Source organism: Phaeodactylum tricornutum, chromosome 4, assembly GCF_000150955.2.
Source record: "Phaeodactylum tricornutum CCAP 1055/1 chromosome 4, whole genome shotgun sequence".
NCBI lineage: Eukaryota > Bacillariophyta > Bacillariophyceae > Surirellales > Neidiaceae > Phaeodactylum > Phaeodactylum tricornutum.
Genome location: NC_011672.1, coordinates 638,665 through 663,163, shown reverse-complemented (window position 1 = coordinate 663,163; position 24,499 = coordinate 638,665). Strand labels below are relative to the sequence as shown.

At 47.6% G+C, this 24,499-nt stretch overlaps 10 protein-coding genes across 10 annotated transcripts; 5 read left to right on the top strand and 5 right to left on the bottom strand.

Moving 5' to 3' along the window:
• Positions 1 to 273: 273 nt before the first annotated feature.
• Positions 274 to 1,432, bottom strand: PHATRDRAFT_33916 (predicted protein; the record flags this gene model as incomplete). Its single annotated transcript, XM_002178237.1, has 3 exons — positions 274 to 440; positions 560 to 914; positions 995 to 1,432. 3 exons carry the CDS (start codon positions 1,430 to 1,432, stop codon positions 274 to 276), a joined length of 960 nt encoding a protein of 319 aa, XP_002178273.1.
• Positions 1,433 to 1,793: 361 nt separating this feature from the next.
• Positions 1,794 to 2,231, bottom strand: PHATRDRAFT_33915 (predicted protein; the record flags this gene model as incomplete). Its single annotated transcript, XM_002178236.1, has 1 exon — positions 1,794 to 2,231. The coding sequence occupies one exon, from the start codon at positions 2,229 to 2,231 to the stop codon at positions 1,794 to 1,796; it is 438 nt and encodes a 145-aa protein (XP_002178272.1).
• Positions 2,232 to 3,303: 1,072 nt separating this feature from the next.
• On the top strand, positions 3,304 to 3,762 carry PHATRDRAFT_33914 (predicted protein; the record flags this gene model as incomplete). Its single annotated transcript, XM_002178515.1, has 1 exon — positions 3,304 to 3,762. One exon carries the CDS (start codon positions 3,304 to 3,306, stop codon positions 3,760 to 3,762), a length of 459 nt encoding a protein of 152 aa, XP_002178551.1.
• A 1,211-nt stretch (positions 3,763 to 4,973) lies between these two features.
• Positions 4,974 to 7,844, top strand: PHATRDRAFT_44468 (predicted protein; the record flags this gene model as incomplete). The annotated part of the gene is made up of 2 exons (XM_002178514.1): positions 4,974 to 7,658; positions 7,699 to 7,844. The coding sequence occupies 2 exons, from the start codon at positions 4,974 to 4,976 to the stop codon at positions 7,810 to 7,812; spliced, it is 2,799 nt and encodes a 932-aa protein (XP_002178550.1). The 3' UTR covers positions 7,813 to 7,844.
• Positions 7,842 to 13,817, bottom strand: PHATRDRAFT_44467 (predicted protein; the record flags this gene model as incomplete). The annotated part of the gene is made up of 1 exon (XM_002178235.1): positions 7,842 to 13,817. One exon carries the CDS (start codon positions 13,815 to 13,817, stop codon positions 7,971 to 7,973), a length of 5,847 nt encoding a protein of 1,948 aa, XP_002178271.1. The 3' UTR covers positions 7,842 to 7,970.
• A 638-nt stretch (positions 13,818 to 14,455) lies between these two features.
• On the top strand, positions 14,456 to 15,538 carry PHATRDRAFT_44466 (predicted protein; the record flags this gene model as incomplete). Its single annotated transcript, XM_002178513.1, has 1 exon — positions 14,456 to 15,538. The coding sequence occupies one exon, from the start codon at positions 14,456 to 14,458 to the stop codon at positions 15,536 to 15,538; it is 1,083 nt and encodes a 360-aa protein (XP_002178549.1).
• Positions 15,539 to 15,693: 155 nt separating this feature from the next.
• Positions 15,694 to 19,869, bottom strand: PHATRDRAFT_44465 (predicted protein; the record flags this gene model as incomplete). The annotated part of the gene is made up of 2 exons (XM_002178234.1): positions 17,151 to 19,869; positions 15,694 to 17,051 (listed from the first exon to the last, which is right to left on the bottom strand). Exons 1-2 carry the CDS (start codon positions 19,729 to 19,731, stop codon positions 15,694 to 15,696), a joined length of 3,939 nt encoding a protein of 1,312 aa, XP_002178270.1. The 5' UTR covers positions 19,732 to 19,869.
• Positions 19,870 to 20,289: 420 nt separating this feature from the next.
• On the top strand, positions 20,290 to 21,899 carry PHATRDRAFT_44464 (predicted protein; the record flags this gene model as incomplete). The annotated part of the gene is made up of 2 exons (XM_002178512.1): positions 20,290 to 21,213; positions 21,496 to 21,899. 2 exons carry the CDS (start codon positions 20,290 to 20,292, stop codon positions 21,805 to 21,807), a joined length of 1,236 nt encoding a protein of 411 aa, XP_002178548.1. The 3' UTR covers positions 21,808 to 21,899.
• PHATRDRAFT_44463 (predicted protein) lies at positions 21,861 to 23,597 on the bottom strand. Its single transcript, XM_002178233.1, has one exon. It carries the CDS (start codon positions 23,384 to 23,386, stop codon positions 22,052 to 22,054), a length of 1,335 nt encoding a protein of 444 aa, XP_002178269.1. The 5' UTR covers positions 23,387 to 23,597; the 3' UTR covers positions 21,861 to 22,051.
• A 320-nt stretch (positions 23,598 to 23,917) lies between these two features.
• Positions 23,918 to 24,445, top strand: PHATRDRAFT_33907 (predicted protein; the record flags this gene model as incomplete). The annotated part of the gene is made up of 1 exon (XM_002178511.1): positions 23,918 to 24,445. One exon carries the CDS (start codon positions 23,918 to 23,920, stop codon positions 24,443 to 24,445), a length of 528 nt encoding a protein of 175 aa, XP_002178547.1.
• Between the last annotated feature and the right edge of the window lie 54 nt (positions 24,446 to 24,499).

Here is a 24,499-nt window from a genome sequence, read left to right as displayed (position 1 = left end):
GTTTGAGCAAAGAAACTTTTATGTTTTGTATGGTCGCTGCACATAGGGTACTACTAGGGCTACAGAGTGGGTATCTATGTAAATTGTAGAATGCTCGCTATCTTGGAAAGTCAAACTACCTACTAGTTGTATTCTAAGAGAGGTAGGCTATCTTTAAGCTCAACTACGTATCATTGTGCTCACTTGACAATCATTTATTTCGGCAAGCGGAGGATTTTCTAATCAGAGGAGTTCGATACTGTTTTGGGGTTTTTCCATCAAAATGGCCTTGGCTCAGGAAACAATTTCCTTGTGAAAGTCATTGCGCTGAGAGTAGCCTGGGACTGAGAGATGGTTGTAGGTCACACTCCAACTCGGATTCAAGTACAACGTGGTGGAAAGCGGATTCAAATTCAAAGAATCTAGAGCTGCTACAAACTGAGCTGCCAAAAACGGTGTACCTAAAAGTCTCGGTAAGAATGGGCCAAGAGAGCATCATGTACTCCCGCTAGGACCCATGTATCTTCATCACTCTACACGTAGAGAATTGATTGCCATCATTGTCATTATGTCAGCGTACCATCGGATAAGCAGTTCGCCGGTTTAGGAGTCATTAACAGTAAGCCAGCAGCACTACTGCCTAGATTTCGTCGTACATCGAATCGCTCTCCAATGTAGCCGGTGTAGGCGGTTGCAAATGGAGTTGGCGATGCGGAATGGATACACCTTGCGTTGTGCAAATCTTCCTTTTCGACGGCTGTCAGTTCCTCCAAAATGCTCTCGGAATAGACAAACAAAATGGAGACGAACCCCCCATACAGGAGCGTTAGGAAGAGGCACGCTATGCTGAAGGCCGTCGACGACCGTGCGACCGCTGAAGCGGTTGCTACGCCATCTCGTTTCCGTCCTTCTCCTTCTCCGCATCGGTCACGAATCTAAGGCAGAAAGAAGAAAATATATGTCAGAGACGTCCAAAGGAAAGTCAAAAAGTGCTCTTTACCCGGATGAAAATTACCTCGAATTCTCCGAACAGAATGGCACATATGAAGGTCAGATTCGCGAACATAAAAACGGTTCCGATGAAACTGCCCAGGGACAGTGCGTTTGTTTGGTGTACCTTTGTGGAGCAGCAACTGTAATACCGTCCTGTGGGCGACTGCCATCCCAGAATGACAGTCCCGAAAATTGAGATTAGAGTAGCCAGAACAGCTGTCCAGAGAGCCGCTACAGCCATGCCTCGACTCGTCACTGCCACTTTTGGATCGCTCGCGTCTTGATCGTTCGTATTCTGGTTTCGGTTGGAATAGGAGTCGCCTTCTTGTACCCCAGCAAATGTAAAGATGAGAGCAACTATGAAAGCTAATACTGTCATTACTGTTACAAGCGACCATAGCGAAGCCAGAAGGCCCCTTTGGGACGACACTCCTCGTTTGAGAGATGAAGCCTTGGCCATGATGGTAATCGATGTGGTTTCAATAGTCGATTTCGAGAGCTGCTTTTCATGAAACGCTCTCTGTCAGTCTCAATTTTACCAGCTGTTACACGATTTGCCTCTATAAATAGATAAAATTTGAGAAAATACGCTAAAGGGGATGGAAAAGGTGAAAAACTCCCTAAAGGGGACAGAACGTGTTCGATATAAGTAGCTTCATTTGGCGCCAGTATATTGTTATATTTTCGAACTATTTAAACTAATTACCAAAAATTTGTGGCGGATTCCAATGTATATATCGCAGCGCGTCCGATGGAGATCTCAGGGCAACCTATCTGCCACCACTAACGAACCAAGTTTGTACAGTATATTCTATCAATGGCTATACAACGAGTAGTAGTTTGATTTGTTTGGCCTCTTTCAAAACGCGATAGACGGCCTTGATAACAGGCAATCCGGCAAAGTAGCGACGTAGTCTTTCGACATCCCGATAAAACCCCTTTTGTTGAGAAGGGTCCTGCTCCCAGGTTTTGATCAGATCCGATTCGTACGTCATGGAATCCAAGGATTGGATTGGATCTTTTCGCGTTGGAATGCAATGCGCAGTTGTCGGGGGGATGTTGTTGTAGCCCAAGATTGCTTCGTTTTCCACGTCGACGTCTTCCAGGTCGGACGAGACGCGTTGTTGTATCATGGCGTACCTGCGAGGGTAATGCGGGACAAGTGCAGGACCAAAGGCCTGCACTGGTTGTAGCAGCGACTGCTGGAATACGTTTCCAACCAGCACTTGCTGTACGCACCCGTCACAAATTTTTGGCATGTACTTTAAATAGTTTGAACAATTAACAATATACTGGCGCCAAATGAAGCTACTTAAGGTGAACACGTTCTGTCCCCTTTAGGGATTTTTTCACCTTTTTCCATCCCCTTTACTGTTAGCGTATTTTCTCATAAAATTTCGGTGATCAATTTGTTAGTCCGAATTTTACATAACTGGTAACAAAGTCCGTTCGCCCTTGGCTTTTGCAGTTAGCACAAGTAACTAGGAGGATGTATCTAATTTCATCTTTCCTTAATATTATTTATTATTTATTGTAAGATAGTGCGCCAGTTGAAACGGTGTTGTTTTTCTTTGAGAAAATTCGCTCAAGGGGATGGGAAAAGCGGAAAACTTTTAATAGGGGACAGCACGTTTTCAATATAATTAGCTTTACACTGCACCCTTGTATAAGAAGTATTATATAAATCTAGCTTTTTAACGGATCCCAACGTTTCAGGTAAAGATACTTATCAGGGGGTTCCAATGAGAGAGGTTGCCCTGCCTGCACAAAGGAAACAAGTTTGAACTTGAAAAACCAAATTGACGACTTCACTCTTTCTACCGCAAAGGACGAAAGTTTACAGAAGCAAATGCACAACAATATCCGGGGTACACTATGAAGTCGTTGGCTTTTGTTGCCTTGGCAACAAGAGCACCTGACAGTGAATTCAATAACAACATCAGCGATACAGATATTTAATTGGATCCTGCATGTATCACATTATAAACATTGTTTGTTCCGGCTTTCAAGATGAGAGGGAGACAAAGTATGAGGGGGAGTGTGTATGCTGCTGTCTTCTGTCTTGACCGTAACGGAGACAATTTTCAGTTACTTTGAACAGTATAGAAAGCTTCCAGTAACACACTTTTTTTCTCTTGATTGGTCAAGTTTCGCAGTGTGAATGAACCCTTCCCCTGGGTCTCGCCCTGTAAAAATTTTTCCTGTAGGGCTTCCCGTGTCGTGCAGACTTGAGAACAAGAGCGCTGATTTCCACCGAACTGCTGATGCAACACCCAACGGTGTGTGTTCATTCTGTGTTTATTTGTTCATCTTTGCATTGAAAAAAAAGCAATGCCTGTTCATTCACTGCATGTATTCGACCGCAAAGGCAAGACTCTTTTTACCAAGTGCTACGCCCAGAATAAGGCCAACAAAGTTGATGACGGAGAGCAACTTTCTGAAAAACGAAAACTAGTCTTTGGGATGCTGTTTTCTCTGAAAGAAGTTGCTGCGAGCCTTTCGCCATCTTCAATCAAAGATAACGGAGTCCACTCTGTACAGACTGGTGCCAGTACCTGCTATTGCCTCGAAACGGCCAGTGGCCTAAGATTTGCCCTATACATAACCGACGATGCTGACAAGACACATGCCAGATCCATTCGCAAAGCAATGCAGCATGCGTACAACGATATCTGGATCCAGTCGGTTGTTAGATCTCCTCTATATAATCCCGTGACACCAAATGTACAGGCGACTAATTTTGAAACGAATCTTGACGCCTTTTTGGTATCGCAGTCTTGGTATCGATGAGGTATTTTTCGGATCCAGTAGAACGGTTTTGCAACTAACTATAAAGACTAGATAGTTCAGACTGCAAAGGGAATGGGTTTTTGAAAAGCATTTGGATATTTAGGTACTGGCTTTTTGTTTATGTATTCTTGGAGAGCAATGGGACACGTTTTCGAATATAGCGTTCATGCAAGAAGATTGAGATAATCAGTCTATAACCAAGCCAGATTTCGTCGTCCAGTGTAGGGCTATAAAGAGAGAGAAACCAATCAGTAGAACCGTGCCTTTCTCTTTCGAGAGCCTACAGGCTCATGGGATTGATCTAGGTCAACTGATCTTCGTTGCAGTCAAACTTAGTTGGCCAGCTGCCGATCTGTCTCGGAAATCATTTTTATCCAATCTCCAAGCCCGTTGTCCCCCCTTCTTGACACAAAAATCCTCGGGAATACCGCTAACACCCAAACTCCCTAAACACAACGATTCCCTGAGCTTACAGGACTTTAGGGCGTGGGCCAAACGAGAGTGTGGAACACAATGTTTCCAAATCAATGATCTTTAGTAAACAAGGTCACAAGCTTATTGCCGCCTTGAAAAAATCAATTCCTTGTGGCGGGTGCCTGTTTTGCTGTGTGACCTCCATCAATTCACTACATGGCCGTTGCAAGATTGCGGTTGCAGAATCCTTTACCGACATACCGACCCACCACCTGATTACCTCTCCTACCTTCCAAACCTTTTTCGTTGCTTGATATCCGTTTGGGTAAGTTCCGCTTATGCTTCGTCGGTGACTGTGGTCGTGAGAGTCTTCTCAGTTGGTTACTGGCATAGTTTCAGCTTTGGACTTATGGATATTGGAGCCCTACTTGATCGTTCTCGCGCGGGCTCGTCTGCCGTCGTACCACTCTCGTTAACATAAATACCGGTATACCTGGCAAAGATGTGAGATACATTAGGGATAACGCTTCGTGGTTTACTGTCAATTCCATAGGATAACCTCAGAAAAATCGTCTGTCTTTCATTTGTCTTTCTCGAAATCTCAGTCAGCACGGTTTTCCAGTTACCTCGACAACGTGCTCGACCATGCTTTTTGGCTTCCATTATCAGCAGGATATCGCGCACGGATTGTGAGTTTAACTTTCAGCTGTCCCACACGGCTTACTGATCCAAGCCTGGTTGATACCGTTGAATACCCGCTGTTGTCTTTCTAAGTCGATCTTTCTTCCTCCACGTTGATGTCGTACGATTACGATGCACTCTGTCGAGAGTTTGCACAGCACCGAAAGGCCTCAATGGTGACGGAGAACGTGATAGAGCGCTCGGGCCATTTGCAAAAGGCAGTCCAGGCCTTGGAAACTCTTTCATCTTGCTGTCCCATGACACCTGCGCTTTGGATACAATATGCCAGCACTGCTGCGGAATGGATTTCACAAGCGTTGTTACGACAGGAGGATTCGTGTGACGCAGATTCGAGAATCAATAAAGAATCTCTCCAAACGCGTTTACAGACTCTGGAATTGGGCTTACAAGAATTTCCCGGATACGTTTTGTTGCATTTACATTATATAGAGCTCTTGATGCACAAAAACGCATGTACTGATGCGCCCAAGATCGAATCGGCGCTGCGGACGGCGATTGCACAAGTAGGAGGGGGTTCTCACCGGAACGAGGGTAGCTGGGTCGTGCAGCTCTACAATCATCTTGCGACCTTCTTGGTCAAGCAAAATCGAGTGAAAGAGGCGTTGCAGTGTTTTGTACAACGCGCCCGAATTCCCATGAAAGATGTGAACGATGAGATTGCCAGTGACTACAGAGGATTTTGCGAGAACCACGGCCTTACTCCTTCTACCAAGCACTTGGAACAAATGGAGCAGGGCCGGCGACTAGAAGCCAAACTTTTTAATCGGTATATAACGCTGGAGGACGAAATTGATGCAGTCATGCATAGCCAGGGGATTCTTCCGAGGTATGATGTTGGTGTAGACAAACTCGACTGGAAGATTATGCTTCACACGGATCGCTACGGAATGGGATTGGGAGGGGCAGACGTGGCAACCGCATTTGTCAAATATGCTCTCGAGTGTTCAAATATCTTCAAAAGCGCCGCTCGGCAAGTAGACGAGGACGACCAGGACCTAGAAATAGAAGAAATGCGTCGCCATATTTCTGGCCTGGCCTCGGCAGTATTTGAGCGCGGTGTGGCCGAATGTCCGACCGTCGACTCTTTGTGGCTTTCCTATATTCGCTTCTTGACGGAACAAGACAACGGAGATTCTCTGTCCCTGCTACCAAGCGTTTCTCAACGGGCCGTACGCAATTGTCCATACAGCCAGGCTTTGGCTTGTCAACAAATGGACAACGTATTACTCTTGGCTGACAAGGGTCTTATTGTTTTTGATCCCGATGCACTAATGGAACAGGTGCAGACAGCACTAGACACAAAATTTCTTCCAAATCCAGTACAGTTTTTGGAGCTCTACCTTTGTGTTATTCGTATCGTCAAGCGGCGCATGCTAAGTATCTTGTCTGGTGTGGCTGTAACTGAACAAAGTGGCAAGGCGGTACTACGGTATGACGAGGCGGAGCCTATCCTAAAGTCAAGCAATGCGAGATCTCCAAAACGTGACGGAAAGATAGACGGGGTGCTACAAGAAGTCCAGGACTTATGCGAGGACTTGACAGACATGTACGAACATATCGAACAAAAAATGAGGAAAGTTCTGGGAAAATGGTCAGAAGGCCGATCACTCTTGTGGTTGGAGCGAGCATATACGGAAAAATATTTCTTGAACCCGCTGCGTCGCATTTTTGAAGGCTCTGGTGATTCCTCCAGATCTACAGAAGACCTAGAAATGCTGCTATTGTGCGAGAAGCCAGTTCGGTCTCATAGTCCGCCCCATCCTGACTTGTACTTGCGCTACATCGAACAATACTTGTTGAGCTATCCTGTTGTGAACGCGACTGATGTCCTTCATCGTTTGAGACGTACTCGTTGGCTGTACCAAAAGGCCATTGTGGGGGTCGGAAGGAGCAAGGAATCAAAGCCCGTTCCTTCCTTGGTGATACCAGATTTCGATAGCGCGTTCGCACATTTAAGTCATCACTGGCTAGAGTTTGAACAGATGTTCGGGTCTCGAAGTTCGGTGGCTGAAGCGCACAAGGCAATTGCACGAAAGATGCACAAACTTGGTGAGAACGTTTCACATCCTTCATCGGACCCCTTGCGAGAAAGGAGGAGTGATGCTCCATCTTCTATGAATGTGCATATGGTGCAAGGTCCCGATCGAAAACGAAAAGTACATATTGATTCTGATGATTTTGAAGGGAAAAGAATTCGTACAAAAACAGATTGGGTAGATCGAGACATTACGACTGATGATGACCGCTATGTCGATCCGGGGCAATCAAAAAATGCTAAAAAGCCAAACCAGGATTTTAAATATCATCCTTTTTCTGTCCGTGTATCTGGATTAAGTGAGAAAACAGACGATATGGATCTGGTGGATGTTTTCCGACCTAAGTGTGGTGAAGTAGTTCATGCGAGAATCATCCGAGAGAAGGAAATTCGTCACAGCTTGAAGGGAAAATCAAAAGGATGGGGATTGATACAGTTTGAAGATAGAGAATCGACCGAGAAAGCCCTGGCATTGGACGGTATTATCGGTATACACGAAAAACTTGTTGTGATTGAGCGATCTTACATGCCTGCGGTAATGATTGTGCCGCCCGGAATGCACAGAGTTCAACCCAAGGGGGAGGGAAAGAGCTCAAAAATAAACGAAAGGCGCAAGGAACGAGAGCAAAAAACGACGCGATCCACAAAGTCAGGATCTGGCCCTGTATTAGGCCCCTTATCGGAAGATTCCTTCAATCCTCTGCAATTTCGACCCCGCGGCATTCAGGCAAAACCACGGTCGAAAGTAAGTGTAGACTTGCAATAGCAAGGCAAGTGCGCAATAGGTCACTATCACTTCGACTTGGGTAAAGCCTCTGCCACAGTGGCGTTATTTCCGACACACCACTGTCGCCAGAATATTCTTTGAAGTGGATACTACCATTACATTGAACTTTTAAACAAGCTTATCTGCAAAGTCTTTGCAATAGTCATCGAACCCTTATTACTGTTTATATCAATAAAAAAATTGCACTTACTTGCAACGCTATTCACTGTCAGCTTGCAAAACAATTCAGGTCATGCTCTCAAACACAACCTCAATGGTTTTGTTTAGTCATCAGTCATCACCACCTCCTCGAGCTGCGATGGCAGCTAACAGCCCTCCGCGACCACCTCCGCCTCCCCTTCCTTGAATCGCGCTGAGTAGCCCCCCTCGCCCACCATCAGCTGATGGCGGTCCTCCCTCTGTTTTGCTCTGAATAGCAGCAAGTAAACCACCTCGTCCACCACCGCCTCCTCTACCGCGTCCTGATATTGCACCTAATAGGTCTCCTCTGCCTCCACCCCCACGCCCTCGTCCTGATATTGCACCTAGTAGGTCCCCGCGGCCTCCACCCCCACGCCCTCGTCCTGATATTGCACCCAGTAGGTCCCCCCGGCCTCCACGCCCACGACCTCGTCCTGATATTGCACCTAGCAGATTTCCTCGACCTCCGTCCCCTCGACCTCTGCCTGACAGGGCGTCCAAAAGACCACCACGTCCACCCCCGCTAGTTATCGAGGACGGGCCAGCGGATAATACAGGTTCATCCGGTGGAATTTCTTCTTCTTTCGGCTTCATCTTTTCCTGGGCTTCTTTCTTCAGCTCACTGTTGATCCTCAGCTTCCTGGATCGTTCAGGTCGCTTCACTTGAAGGCTTTCAAGTGTGGCAAGATTACGCTCATGAAGTTCCGTCAGTACATTTTCTAGCAGCTCAACCGTCTTCTCGATTCGTGTATCTCTTGCCTTAATCTCCTTCATTCTATCCTTGATGAACGAGAAGAGCTCACGTGAACACTCTATGACTTCTTCGGAAAGCCCACATTCAATAAAACTACGAATGTCAGGACTGTCCCCACCGGCCTTCCGTTTTCCTGACATCTGCATACCAGAACGTTGAGCAAAATCAAGAAATGCTAACTTATGCTCGTTCAAAGCCTCAGTAAAATTGGCCAGCTCCTTAGCATGGTCTGCTTCGATGATATTTTCACCCTTATCCAAAATGAATTCAATCCATCGAATCGTATGATTCTCCATTTTGTCCATGGACTCGTCCATAGCCTCGCAGCTGCCATTTGCTTTCGAAACCTGTAAAAGTTTGCCTTTGTAGTGCTTTTTGAGAAGTTCAGCTCGTTCGTTTGCTTTCTTTTCTCGTGCAAGCTCCAAAGCCTCTTGCATCGCTTTCGCCCCTGGATCATCCGTGTCCGCCTTGCGCACATCCGAATGCTCATACTCGTCTTCTTCGGTGAATCCGTAGTCACCATCATAGTCGATCACCTTGTCAGCCTTCAATGGACACTGCTTGCCAATCAAAGGACAGCCTGTATCAGGATTTTCTCTTGTTGCATACGGATGGCTTCCAGGCGGACCATATTGGTCAACGTGCCTTTGATACGGTGCGAGATTTTCTTTGAAATTGTTCTTCATCATCTTGAACCAAGTCCATTTACGCTCAGTCATTTTCTCCGCTTTGTTCTTCTCCCATTTCGGTCCGATTGTTTTTAAATGAAGGTACAGCGCTCGACGCTCCGTGAGCGTTAGACCTGTAACTCGAAAACCTTCCACTGTTGCTGGATGCATTCTTTCGATATCATCAGGGTTAAGACGTAGGCATTGCAAAATGTTTGTCCGCTTGAACTTCTTGGCGATAGCGTTTGGTAAAAACTTGCCGTTGGGCGTCGGTGTATTTGTCAACTCCGCTTCACTCATGTTCCGAATCATTACAGGCATATGCCGGCGAACTTTCTTCAGTGCTTCTAGATTCGCAGTCAAGTTACTTTCTTCCCATTCTCTCTCAAGCCGTTCTTGCTCTGCCTGATATTCTTCGGACACCATTAAAGCTGTGTTGTATCGTTCCATATCTTGTTCGAGTTTAAAGTACTCCTCTCTAAGACGGTTCTGCTCTTCCTTATCGGCAACTTGAACGTCACTTCCTCCGATTTCGTTCATTCGTTTAGCAATCTCCTCCACCTTATTCTTTGCTTCACCGTATTCAATATCTTCGGCAATGGCAACACCAGCTTGGGCAAGTTGCTTTTCGACCTTCTTTTTCCACCGTTCGGCCTCCTTTAATTTGGCGATCAGATCTCCGACGTCCCCTGTCTGAAGTTTCTCCAACAGGCTCTTCATATCAAGGTCCCCGAGGGCCGAAACGGCACGAGCTGCTTTCGCCAGGTCAGAGTCTACAACCTCTTGCCCATCTCCGACAGGTGCACCTTTGTCAGATTGAGCTTGTCCAGTCTTCGCAGCGCCTGCAGGTCTTTTAATAAGTGGGACAGCAACCTCGTATACGCTTTCGGGTTGCTCCATATCAACAGACTGCAAAACAAAACGCGGCGGAATGCTGTTTTGCGTACGCTTTTGAGCAATAACGGCTTCGAGTTCATTCCTACTCTGTCCTGATATCATAGCTAGCTCATCAAGAGTCATATGCTTCATCTCCGCTTCTTCCGAACTAAGATTCTGAGTTGAATCGTCCATCTTGACAGTAAACTTTTCGTCAGGACCACCTGTCGTCAGAGAAACTCCAAGCGTGCTATTCTTTTCTGAACTAGATGTCAAACCTTGTGGCTTTGTCTCCAAAACAACATATGTGGCGTTTTCCATCGTTTTGGTATCGGACGCCTCGATTTCGCCGTTGGGAACGTCATCGACGGCCACTGCCGTTGATGTTAGCTCCGGATTTTCTTCGCCATTTAGGTATGCAACTAATTTCGGATCTACTCCATCTTGCATTAGCTTGTGTATCACAGCATCTTCGGGTAGTCCCATACTCAGCATCTTCTTGTACTTATGTACTAGCTCCCTCTCCTCGGGTGCCAATCTCGGAAGGAATGGAAATGTAGAAACAGCAGCGTTTGGCACGTGCACGCAGGCATCAGTAGCCTTTGTTGGTGTAGCACACGCCGGCTTTTCTTCGCCAGCGAGATATGCAATTAGCTTTGGGTCTGCTCCGTCGTTCAAGAGCTTCTGCGATACCGCTGCTTCAGGTAGCCCAGCTTCCACCATTTTCCTGTACTTCATCATTACCTCTCTTTCTTCATCCGTCAATCTCGGTAGCTGAGAGCTAGATGTGTGTAAGGGTTCCGTATGTAGGCGCGTGCATGCTTCAATTGACGAGGAGGAAGCAGAATCTCCTTGATACAAAACGTGTAAAATTTTCTTTGGATCGATAGATTCCATTTCCATCTTTTGGCGAACAGCGGCTTCTGGGAGGCCCATTAGTATCATCTTTCGGAACCGAGCAGCAATGAACTCTTCCTCATTGGGAAGTGAAAACTCTACGGCAGATGTTGTAGCGACCGGCTTCGTGGTAGATGCCTCTTCCAATACTTCAAACGGATGCGTTACTCCAAGAGTGGAATCTGAAAGATGAGATGGCTTTCCTGAAACGACCGGACTGACTGTAAATGTTGATTGCTCTCCGCAAAATTCGGAAAGGTCATTTATGTCAACACCTTCAACCGCTTGGTCCGGTTTAGTAGTTTTCTCCAATTTCAAAAGGCGGTCGTCGATTCCGTGCTCTGCGGAATGCAATCCCAAATCTGCAGCACTCCCATTGGGGAGATCTCTGTCGGAGTTGCATTTTTGCGTAGAAGTCGAAAGCTCACGACCTAAAACAGTAACACAGATTCGGTTGTCTACTCCGTCCTGAATGAGTTTGCGTTCAACGGCTGACTCAGGCAAGTCAATCTCAAGCATCTTTCGATACGGAGATGCGATCAGTTCTTCGGCTTCCGACAAATCTACAGTAGTCGACAGCTCACATTTTGATCTATTGCTAGGTTGCTCCAGCGATGGTCTGACTATTGAAACAGAGGATTTTGACAAGATAACATCCTCGTTTGCAGCAGGTGTATCTGATCCATAGCCTTCCTTTTCAATCCTTTTTGATTGCAGCAATCTTGAAAAATCGGGCTTAATGCCGGAGTCGACAACAGTAGCGGAACTGTCTTGTGTTTCAGCAATTTTCTGTTCTTCGCTGCCCAAGAATCCGGCCAAGTCGCCAGACAACTTATGAGTTCCAGACTTTTTGACCCGTCGCACAAGTTTGCCATCGGCTCTGCGATAAACATCTGTATCTTCTGACTTTGCCGAAGCGACATACCCGTTTTTCTTTCGCCTGAGAATCTTCTTCCCGTCGCGGATAATTACGTCACCGTCGATCGTGGATTTTACAACGCGTTCTCCGGCTACAGTTGCCGATCCGCGAAGCTTAGAATATGTACCGACTTCGTTTTCGTTCAAAAACCCTGACAAGCTGTTTGTTTGCTGCACCACCGTCAATATATCATCCGTTGCTGCACCTCCTGGACTCCTTTTTACTCTCCGTACCTTTTTCCCGTCTTTATTAATGTAAATTTCGCCTTCGGCATATGATTTGGCCTTCGTTGGATTGTCGCCAGCGACTGTCGCTGAGCCAGATGGTTTCTTCCGTGAAGCACCCACACTATCATCAAGGAAGCCACTAAGTCCGCTAGATGCGGACGAAGCTGGCTTCTTTTTAACCCGGCGAACTTTTTTGCCGTGTTCGTTTATGTACACGTCACCAACCGATGTAGCAAAAGATGCATTGACAGGAACGCCAGTCACAGTAGCAGAGCCCGACTGGGCGCTTTGAGTAGACGCTCTATCACCAGATATTTCAAGAAACTTGGACAGATTCTTTTTTGCGGAATCTGCTTCAATGCTCTCGGACGATGTAGTACGTTTGACACGACGAACTTTTTTACCATCAGCGCGGATGACAATCTCTCCCTGATCCACAACGTTGCGCTCCCCACTAACGGTAGCAGGGCCCAATGGCCTGGGCTTGGTCGCTGAATCAGTATCCAAAAGACCGGAAAGACTCAAAACCTTGTGATTATCCACACCGTCCGTTGATGAAGATGACTTGATTCTTTTAATTCTTCGCACTTTTTTACCGTCCTTGTTGATGTAAATTTCACCATCCATAAAGGTTGAGGATTTTGTGGGCGTGTCACCAGCCACTGTTGCAGAGCCAGAAGCATTTGTTTTGTTTTGAAAGCCGCGATGTAAAAACCCGTCGAGACGGTTTGTCGCTAACGATGTAGAAGGTGTCGTTTTGACGTTTTGAACGTTCTTTCCCCTTTCGTTCGTGTCGACGTCACCAGCCAAAGCCAATTCGGATACCTTTGCAGTGGACACACCTGTGACCGTAGCACTTCCAGAAAGGGACTGGAGGCCATTCGTGTCACTGCTGTCTTTTGAAAGAAACGACTTCAGCTCTGGGTTGCTGCTACGTCCGCCCTCGTCAGATTTCTTGATTTTCTTAATCCGGCGCACTTTCGTACCATCCGCACGAATGATAATTTCACCCATTTCTGCTTTTTTCGTCACTTGATCACCGGCAACGGTGTTCGACCCGCTCCGTTTTGATTTTGAAGAACCCGTTAAGATATTTAGAAAACCACTGAGAGACTTGTTACTACTAGCTTCACTGGGTTTTTTGGCAATTCGACGCACGCGCTTGCCATCTTCCCTTGTATAAATTTCGCCTTCATCAGCCGACTTGGCTTTACGAATGGTCGGTACGCCCGACACTGTAGCACTACCGTGAGCAAATGCCTTGCTGGCTGAGCCTTGGTCGAGGAAGGAACCCAGCCCTTTTTGACTCGCATAATTGTCGTCGGTCGTCTTGACACGGGTGACAGACTTTCGAATTTTGCGAACTTTTTTACCGTCGGCACGAATGATGATTTCTCCTTCGTCGGATCCAGCGCCAACTGTTGCTGACCCCCGCGACATTTTCGTTTTGGGGGCCGCCTCGAGAAAGGAAGTTAATCCATTTGTGCTCTTGGTAGAAGCTACCACGTTTTCGAGCGAAGTAGCCGACGACGACCGTTGGAGCGCTCTCCCGTTCGCTCCCATGCCACCAGGAGACTCCCCGCTAGCATTGGTCATTCTATTCATACGTCGTTTGACGCACAAAGGCGGAATGCCGATACGAGAAAGAGTATTACAATACAGCGCCACAGAAGGGCTTGCTCTTGTCGGTTTGTCTCTGGCACTACCAATTGCGTATCAGTTGATTTCCTCCTTGACCACTCTGGCGGAAAGGTTTCTTCGATATGGTGTCGATCCGGCTCGACGTGTTAGCGTTTGAACGATGACTTGGAGTCATTCGAATACCTGATTCCACTTGACTAATCAGTAGGTAATTACCGAAGGAATCTCATGAAGTAGCAATTCAGAGTTAGACCAAAGTATTTTCAAATGACTCCTATTCCCTACATAGTAGTCATTTCCCGCCTGCACACGGGTTCCCATATAGCTCCCCAGTCAGTTACTTTTGGTCAAGATGAAAGTTAGACTCTCGAACGGGCCCAAGACATATCTCAAACGGATCTACCTACCAATTCTCACTCATCAGCAGTGCGTCCTTACGTCAACATTTTTCTATAGGTAGTCCTTCTTTCAGGTCTATCTAGCTGTATATCACAATATGCTCGCTAACTAGATAACGCTTACATACCCGTTTATGTTTGAAGACTGGTCGCCGAACCAGTTCGGCTCGTTACTCGCCTTGGACATCGTATACCATGGCAAAACGAACCGATTTCGTGATGATGGTGTTCCCCTTGCTACTCACTTTCGCCTTGACAAAAGCAGCAGCTTTCTCTACCAGTGAAATATCGGGCAACTCGGAAGCACTTCGGTTGCTAATATCGCCAGAACGACAACTGGATCAAAACAGCGGCGGCTCGGATTTCATCGGTCAGTACTCAGTCAAGTTTCAGGGATGCCATCATGTGCAGCAATGGAACAACGATGCCGACGGTGAAGAAGACGTGCGCATCAAGACAAAGTGGCTCGCCCGCTTTCGATTATGTCCCGTGGACCAATGCAGTTCGGATCGATCCGCGGGCTGTACGAGCCGCTACGGAGACTACGTCGTTGACCTCGACACTTTTTTACAAAACTTTGTTTCCTTGCAGAACGGCGATGCCTGTGACCAAGCGGACGAGGATTGTGCAAACAACTGCAGCAGTGACGATAGCGGGTGCTTGCAAAAATGCTATCAATCTTACGGGGCTGGCTACTGTCTTGAAGAAGACAAAGCGGAAGCATACGGATTTGATGTTTCACAGTACCTCGATTGTACTCAGATTGATGGAGGTAACGACAAGGCTTATTACGTGGGACCCTATTGTGCTAATCAAGGCGGTGACGTACGATTAGGAGTCTTTTCGGACGATACTTGCACAACCTTTGCTCAAAGCGGTGGTTCTGCTTTTTCCAATACGTTCGGTTTCAACCTGCCTTACTCGAGTGAATCTTTGGTGACTAGCCAGTGCGTCGGCTGTGGCTCGAGCGACGGGAATGGCAACGTCGAGACCAACCAAATGTGCGGAAATGTGTACAGCATGTCGGGAAAATGCGAAACCCGCATGGCGGTGGACTACCCTAATGAATCATCGTGCGGGTACATTGAAGGCATCAAAGTTATTCGAGAAGATGGTGTCATTCGATCTTCGACTGTGCGCAAGTCCAAAGCTGCTGCTGTTTCGATTGGATTGTTCACGACAGTATCCGTATTGCTCGCCGGATATGCTTTTTACCTACGCACCAAGTTGGGGCGGGCGCAGATCAATCTCGCGGCAGCGTCACAACCATTGACCTAATACAAAAACGAAGCTCCTGTTTGACAAACGCTTGCTTTCATGCCTACTCTAGTTCTTTGAATGCCCCCTATAGTCCCCAGATAAAAGCGTAGCTGAGTAAATTGGTCATCCAATCATTGGTTGTGAAATAAAAAATGTTTGGAATATAAAGAGTATTATGTTTCGCTACGAAGAGCCAACATGGACTTTAATCCAAAGTCGGAATCCCGTGTTTGCGTCTTGGCCTTTGCAGCGCCACCGGCTGCCTTGGCAATGCGAACTATATCGATGGCAGTTGGATCCAGTGGGTGACCATATAGTTGCGAGCTCAGCTTTTCCCAGCGGCCGAACCACTCGTACAAGACCTTGACGAGAGCCTTCCATGCGACGGGCAAAAGACCACCTTCAGCGGAAAGGTGTTTTTCCATGCGAGAAAACATCAACCCAATCCTTTCCCGCAGAACCTGTCGGTCAGCTTCCTTCACCAGTGTCTTCACGAATTGCACCTTGGGAACATGGACCAATACTTCGCGGTCACCGTGATCACGATGAATCTTGGAAACTCGAGAGAAAAGCTCATGCAATGCGATAAATTCACGCTTTATCATCCATCCCAGGTAAGCATCGGTACTCTCCTTACACATGGCGCTTGCTTTAGTGATTTGTTTCGCAAACAAATTCGAAATGACATCACCACGTTGCTTCATTGATTGAGAAAAGTAGTATGTGTTTTCCATCAGCATCACGTTGGACGCATATTGTTGGTCCGTAGACTCGCGCGAAGCAAATTCCCGAAGGCTCTCAATAAGCGTAGCAGCCATCTTCTGCAGATAATAATTGATCACTTTTATGTTCCCAATATCGGGGAAGTATCCTTCATCACGACCTTCACAGCAGCACTGAATCAGGTGGTCAATATAGTACGGAAAACGAGCAAAGCTTGGAAAAACACCTGCACGTTTGCCACTGACTGGGACGCCGTCATAGGAACGAATCCAATCATTTTGCATGTCAACCCAAACTACCCATTGCTTGTCGGCCTTCTTCCGCAGATCAAGGATTGTTGCTCGAATGTATGCTAGTGATAGTGAATGGTCGCCACCCCTTTTTTCTCGATCAACGTAATTGTCAATCGCTTCGTTCAAATATATAGAAGCAACTAGGCAGAGAAGCGGATCACCACGAACACCCATTTCAGCCACGGGCCGTCCGGGCTCCTCGTCGGGATATATACCACAGGCTCGGAGTAGGTAATAGCGAAAATGGTGAGTTGCGCTGTCGACCGAGTCTCTTGCATTTTCAAAGTTGCGCTTTTTCTCGCGGCCGTCCAGCTCTTTCGAACTATTGCCGAATAGCGCAGACACAAAATAGGCTTCCCTAGCAACGACGGGAAGGAGTTCGTTTAAGGTAGCACGGATGTCAGGCGCATTGACAGATTCCATAGGAGATGTATCATTAGGATTGTAATCTTTGATATCTTTGCCAGCTCGGTTTAAATGTGCAGCATTCCTGCCTGGGAGAGCTTGGAAATACCCTGCAAATAGAAAGAGCGTGCGTTAGTGATGTAAATACTCAAAGTATACCTTGAATCAAAAATCTAACTCGCCTTTGCATCTCTTCTTCATCAAAATACCTTCGGCAACAAGCTCGGAGTAGGCGTCTCTTAGAGCGGGAAGCATTTCGGGGCTCAGGGCAGCAAGAATTTCGATAAGTTTGATGTATGCCAGCAACGACGACTGAAACTTTCGTTGTGTATCGCGAATCTTTTTGGCAATCATGGAGTGCGTATCGCTCTTTGATACTTTTCCATAATCGCTGCCGGCGACAACTTCAGTCTTGAATTGTTCCATGACCGTCACCACGATTTGAGCCAACGCTGTGCAAAAGCTTTTCGCAATCGCTCTTAATCCTTGCGTGCGTTCGACCACCGCTCGAAGGTGGATACCACCGGATCGTTTGGGATATTCAATAGCTTCTTCTAATGCTTTTCCAGCCTCATAAATTGTTTCGATACCTTCATCGCTTTCGTCGACGTCTATCAATCCTTCCTCGTCATAAACCAGAGCGCTTGCCGGGTTCTTGAGGACCTTTTCCATTTCTTCATTGATATCAAGTCCTTTCAGAAGTCGTCGCATTTCCACTCCAAGCATGTCGTAACTTTTCCATTGCTGTTCAAGCTGGCGATTTTCTTCCTCAATATCTGCACAATCATCGGTCAGAGGCTTGATGGCTGCTGCTCTATCATGCAACCACTCCTCCATATCTCGAAGCTCGGAATCTAGAGACTCAAGAGTTTTGAAAAGGGAAGCCAACGCTAAGGCGTCGACTGTGGTGTCTCGATCATGTGTCTGGGTAAAAACATCAGACTTTTCAGCCGCTGAATAGTTCTTTTCGTCCTCCCAGGCGATCAAGCGACGACATGTTTCGGCTTCCAAATCCCGCATACGAATTTGCAGCGTCAGACTTAACCGTTCCGCAACACTAGCCGTAGTCATATCTTCCTTGTGCAAAGTTTCTATCCAATCGATTTGGTTCAAAACCTCTTCGGCATCTTTCTTTTCTCCTTCTGAATGAAACAGCTCAACCCGCGAGGAAAAATTTCCCATCATTAGGTCGTACGCTATGACTTCCATTTCACCCAAAGCCACCTTGGCTTCCTCGGTGCCTTCAAGCTCCATCAAACCACGTTGACGCTCTAGCATGGCGCACAAAATTCGAGAATTGCGCAAGAAACCGTTGACCGTGGCAACGTATTGGAGTTCTGCGCGGTCCATATTGCGTACATTCAGAGGCGGCAAAATTTTTTGGGTTTTATTGGTCGCAGACGCAAGACGATCAACCACCGAAACGCACAACATTGCATGAATTTGCAACAGCGACCAAATGAAACGCTCTTTATCCATCGTGGCTTCGACAGTTTTGTCTTCCATGCTAGTCGGAGAATTGCCCATATTGCCGTCTCCCATTGTTTCAGAAAAGTCCAAACGAACAGTATCGCCATTGACAAACGCTAGTTGGACAACTGATGCGTGCAAATCTTGAACGGTTGTTAGCTGATCAAGCGGTACGAGTTTGCGGATGTCCGGGGCGGTGCCATCGGCGTTCAGTGTCAAACAAACTAGCACGGGGAAAGAGGACACTTCGTCTTCGGCCGAGGAGTTTTGCGCTTCGGCGGCGGGGGATACGACTTCGTTACTTTCGGGGCTTGAAACCTCTTCCGTCATAGAAGTATCGTTGCGATTAATGCTCTCCTGATCGACGTCGTCCGCACCAAACATAGCATCATAGTCTTGAGTGCCTTCCGAAGCATTAGCATGACCGTCCTTTGATCGTGGAGTTTCGTTAAGATCGGAATGTTTGTGTTTGCTTAGGAACGGGCGATTTGTGGAACGTGCAATTACAATGAATCGTAGTTTGTGACGCCCCTTTGTGCCCATACCAAGCAGACCCAGTGAACGTTTGTGTTGAGTATAGTTAGCCGGATACTGTAAAGCAGACATTGCGATTCCTTCGCCACCGGTACTTTCAAACTGAGCTGACATGCACAAAAGACATTCTTGTTGCATCGAAGTAGGATACGTTTCCAGTAGGGATCCGCCGATACTGGCGGCATCCACCCTGAACGGAGGCAGAACAACGCGTGCCGCAAACTTTGCGACTTCTTCCACGTTGCGCACATTACCGACGCGTTCTTTCGCAATAGCCGAGACCGACCTTTTAGGATCCTTTGAAGACGATCCGGTATTCTCCGAAGCAGCCGACGCCGTACTTGGCTTGTTCATGATACGCTGTAAGCGGCGGGTGCCAGCCGAAGTTGCAATGTGTTTGGATTTGATCGTTGACTGGGTGAGGTTGGCGTTACGATCATCGTTGACATCCGCAGCGGAAGCTCCGACACGTTCGGAATCTGATTCTGATTCCCGTCCATCGTCGTCGTAATTTTCAGCGATTGCTTCACGTATTTTGGGCGTGCCCTCCTTGTACGAAGGTCGATCCGCCGAAAAGGCTCGATCGGGAGTGCGATAAGTGCGAAATTCACTGGCTTGCGGAGACCCCAAGGCGGTAGCTTCACCACGAGCCGTGGAAGGCGGTGCAACTCCAACAATCAAATCAGATCCCAGCGGCTCACCCTGTTGTGAGGATGCGGAGGGGAGCGCGGTATCGGATTCACGATTGCTCTTGGAGCCCCGGAAGATCCCACGAACTCCCTTCATGCCTGCCCTTTTTTACTGCTGATGATCGTTGCAGCGATTCCGACAGACAATTAGTACAAGGCCTGTACCAGCCAGTCTCCAGAAGTGTTGTAAAAATCTTGTAGAGAAACGCAGGGAATGCTACTGTAAGGATTTTGCCATGGTGGTTTTTCGTCTTGGCCGTCGCAACACGAGTTACACATACATACCCAGTTCCTGCATGTTTCACGGTGCAGCCAACGCCGGTTGAGAAGTCTACCCGCCACATTTGTGAAAGTTGCTGCACGATAAATAAAACAAACGAGACATTAAATGAATGTCACACTATTTAATAACCGTAAAAATGATGTCTGAAAATGGATCACTGTCACTGTTCTATATAGTGCTCCGGGCAACACATAAGGCAGAAAGGGGGAGATTCCGACACAATAATTCTTTGCCGAGCCGACCGAGTAACGAACAGCTTTCGCCGAAAGAGCATCTACATTGCCCCTCGGCACTCCGTCCACATTCAAATACATTTCGCCGGTCTCCACGAATGTGCTTTATCTGTCAGAAAATATCCGCCCCCTTATTAGAATGAGTCGACCGGGGCAGTCCCCTTTGTCCGGAGAGCGCTCACATACAAAGTCTGCGGCCCAAACAAGCCACGCGCAACCGTATCTCGCAAAATTTGGTGCCATCGATCACCGTCACAGCAACAACAAACGAGACAATCCTCGAAAGCGGTTCACTTCACCCAGGACTCCAGAAATCAACAAGAGAATGACGGTTGACGTTTTGTCTACTCCCAAACGGAGCGAGGTGCTGAGCGAAGAAATCGACACCCGCCATTTGCACTCGTTCGGTAACGCGAGCTTTGATTCCAAGCAGTCCGAGTCGACTTGTCCATTGGCCGCTCCCGTAACGGACGATGCGTCGGACTGCGGAACGGAGGCTTCGATGTCCTCGGTAGCTTTCTTGCGCTCGAAACTCAATAACTTTGGCAAACAACAAAGAGAGCACTACGAGAAGACGTCATGCAAGCCAGAACCAAGTTCCCTGGTGAAACCGACACGATCTCGTGTTCCTCGGACCACTGCGAGTTCCGTCCCACCGACTCCATTGCCACCCACTTCCGCGAGCGCGTTGCAAAAGCGTCTCGACGCCGCACACATGGCTCGGTTCCGCCAAACTCCTATCCGCATCAAACCTCAAGTGAAGAACGACGACGTACAGGCAACGAATGACGGCTACGCGTCGGTGGCCAAGCTCTCCAAGTGGTTGGCAGACGATCCGACCAAAGTGAAGCAGACCATTCACCTACGACGCGGTGCCAACGTTATTGCCAAATCACGCGTCTTTGACAAGGGGCTTGCCAACGTTATTGTGGAAGATCACCGTATACGGCAGGGATCGGTTGCGGACAAAGCGAGCATGTTTGCCAGCTTGAAAGCACACCGCAGCAACTGTTTGTCGGAAGATGCTGACGAGACTTCAAGTATGATTTCTGCATCTCATTCGGTGAGTGCATCGTCCCGATTTCGTGTGTCCGACAAAAAGCAGACGTTGACGTCGACAATTTCGTCCGAACTGTCTTCCACTCGTAAGGCTCGAACTGAAATGTGTTCGGTTCAAGACGAGAGGGATGATCTTTCGTCTAGAGCAAAGGACCTCTGGAGGAGCAGATCTGCAGTCAAACCAAAAATGCCGCTAAGCCGCTTGTCATCCGTCAGTCCGTCCCTCGCATTCACGGCCCATAGGACTAACGCGTCGGTCTCGCGTCGCCATTCGATCGCGCTACAGGGGCCTGTTCGGCAGCCACCGCCTCCGTCGAAGTTGGAAGAAGACATTACACCAGTAGACTTCCAGACTGCCCGACGCAAGCTTGTTGAACGATCTAAGGACAATGGCAATGACGTCTCAATCTTGTCCAAAGTCTCACGCCGTAAGGCCAAGATTGAAACGAAGGAGAAAGAAGTGTCTCGGCGCATGTCCTTGGCTCCACAAGAATTGTTAACGAAGTCTTCTTGGGACGAAAACTCGCTCGGTTCGTACGTCAAAAAGTCGGTTCCGGAGGAAATGGCGGCAAGAAAGACTCTAGAGGAGCTTCCGTAACACGGGGCAGCCTGTAGTCTGCATCCCGGTTACTCAACCGCACAACAATATATACAACTTATGCATTCTTTAGTACCTTAGTTTCACACTTTTGTGATCTCGATGGATATAACATGTACGGAGAAAATGCTCGACATTAGGATCGTTCGAAACTTTGCTTCAGAAAACACACGGACAGCGTTCTCGAACATAATGTCAGATAGTCGCTAAGGCTCAATGCTGGATATCGATAAGAGGGGCACGTCTATTGGTTAGAAATATCCATTTCATCGGTAGAAGGTACTGTGGCCTCTCCTTTTGCTTTAGATGTGACCGCGTCATCGGCAGTCGCTGTCGTTGTCTTTCTGTCGCGTATTGGATAGGCTCGTTGTTCCCATTCAAGCCATTCGCTCCGTCTAGCTATACGGTACGACGTCGCATTGGATTTGAAACAAGCCTGACGATTTTTTTGCAAAAGAACCAGCAATTCGACCAGCAGCGGAGCCATCCAAGGAGATTGCGATGCTGACTCAACTTGAAGTAAAGCAGGCAAGCGCAGATATAGACGCAGTAAATATTCACACCCGTACACATCGACCCATTCTTTATGTTGTTCCATCAATTCTTCATTCCTTTTCAAGTTTTCGAACTGTGGGCGTTCGTGGGGATAAAGCAATATTTTTGGCAGCGCTTCTTGAAACAAATCAGTGAGTCCTTTGCAGAAATCGCGGACCTGTTCTGTAGTTATATCAGTGCTGATGGTATTTTGGACGGAAGCTTTGCCAGCGTCAGACACACCTGACTTTTCGTGTTTAGAAATGTCATCGTCACTCAACAATTGCTTTGCCTTTTCTCGTTTCCGAATATGGGAAATTTGCCGTCGGCTAAAGTGATTCAAAACCTGTCGAATCGTGACGGGTGCAGGTAGTACGTGGAGTGATCGCACCACGGGTGTAGTGGCCAAGCACTCATCTGGTGGAACACGGCTGATCTGTTCCCACTCATCTACCAGCACGGTCTTGAGCGTAAAGGGGAGCTCACAAATTTCCGAAAATTCAAAGACATGCGAAAGAGTCGATTTTCTTTTGTTCGAATTCGAGTTGGAGCCGTTTCCCGTGCGTTCCTTTTTCCGTTTCCGACAAGACGTTGTTGTTGCAGCCGCTGTCGAATTCTCCTTGTCTACAGAGGTGGGTCTTTGAGCAACTGGCGGCACCGTGGTGGTACTGGCAGCATGTTTTTTTTGCTGGGCATCTACAAGTTCCTTGTTTTCGGGCGTATCCGCTAAAATGCGATCCGGCGATACCCACTGGTCCCAACGTGCGTTCCAGCCTAAATAATGTATTAAGAACGACCAGGTATGAACCGGCTTTTCAATTTCGGTGCTCCCTTGATCTTGTTGCAATGAGGGAACAGTCTCGGTCGAGCTGCGGCGGGCCTGCCGAACAATGCCGGGATAGAACAGGCCTGTTTCGCGGGCCTGATCCTGGGCAAACACTCGTTGGTCGACATGAAACGGTGGCATCCAAGAAGAGTCGGAAGCGTCACTGTTCGTATTTTCCTGGTCGTCCAATTTCATGGGAGAGAAACCCGTGCTCGTCATCTTACCACAGGAAAAAGTGGCTCGCAATCCCAGAACGAACGAGTGAAAGGGCTTGCTATTATATAATGCAGTGCCACTACTGTCTTGACGACAAGTCTTGGGTCTGCCACCTATTCGCCTTCGAGGGAAGGAAGCACTTTGCTGAAGCAAAATGCTACTCCGAACGAAAGAAACGGGATTAGCTTTCGTGTGTTAGGTTCACAGGTTTGTGTCAATGCTTCAGCAAGCCGTGTGTCGTTCGACTGACTGTGAGTGAGAGAGAGAGTCTTGACTGTGAGACGGACTACCTATTGCTACAGTAGCACTCAGGTCAATACTACGATGCCTTCCTTCGGAAAAAATTGGGCACTTTCCGCGTTTTTATAGAACTTAGAATCTAGAACTCTGGCACTTAATGTATTTCCGGTTCACAGCATTTCAGCATCTTTCCAAAATAGACGCAAAACTCACGAGGGTATGATTTACAATATGGTACCGCGAATACCTTCAACCCAAACTATTTTCTCACAGGCCAGCACAAAATGACGCAACATGACCATGATGAAATCTCTCTTTGCCCTGCATCTACTGTTATGGCTCCCTCAACACATCACCTCTTTCTGTAGTCGACCCGTTCACAACGATTGCAGAAAAACTTCACCGTCCTCACCAGTAGAGTTTTTGTCTCACAGTCGCACCATTCCCACAGCCCTCTCCGCGCAAACCGTCAGCGAGCAGGAAGCCAAAAAGGGTATTGACAAGGTCGTGGCGGCACTACGCAAGGATAAAGTCGCCAATGCTGAACTTGGCAAGCTGGAGAAAGTCAATAACGTCTTGGGATACGGTACCCCTTCTCTCAATTCCTTAGCTGTTCGCTTCAACGCTAGTTTCCGCAAAGGTGGTGCTGGCCTCTCATCCATCCCGCTCCCTTTTGGACTCGGACAATCCAACGTCGCGGAAGGCCGCGGCACAATGGTTGGCCAAGTCAAGGCAACCGTGGACCTGACATCAGGGAAAGTTACTTCGTGCAGTGTTTTTCGGGATTTAGGATACGGACGTGCCTTCAACCTCAAAGTTTAAATATTGTGGCCGGCTAGGTTGCTTTTTGCGGATATCGCAAGCAGTTTGATGACA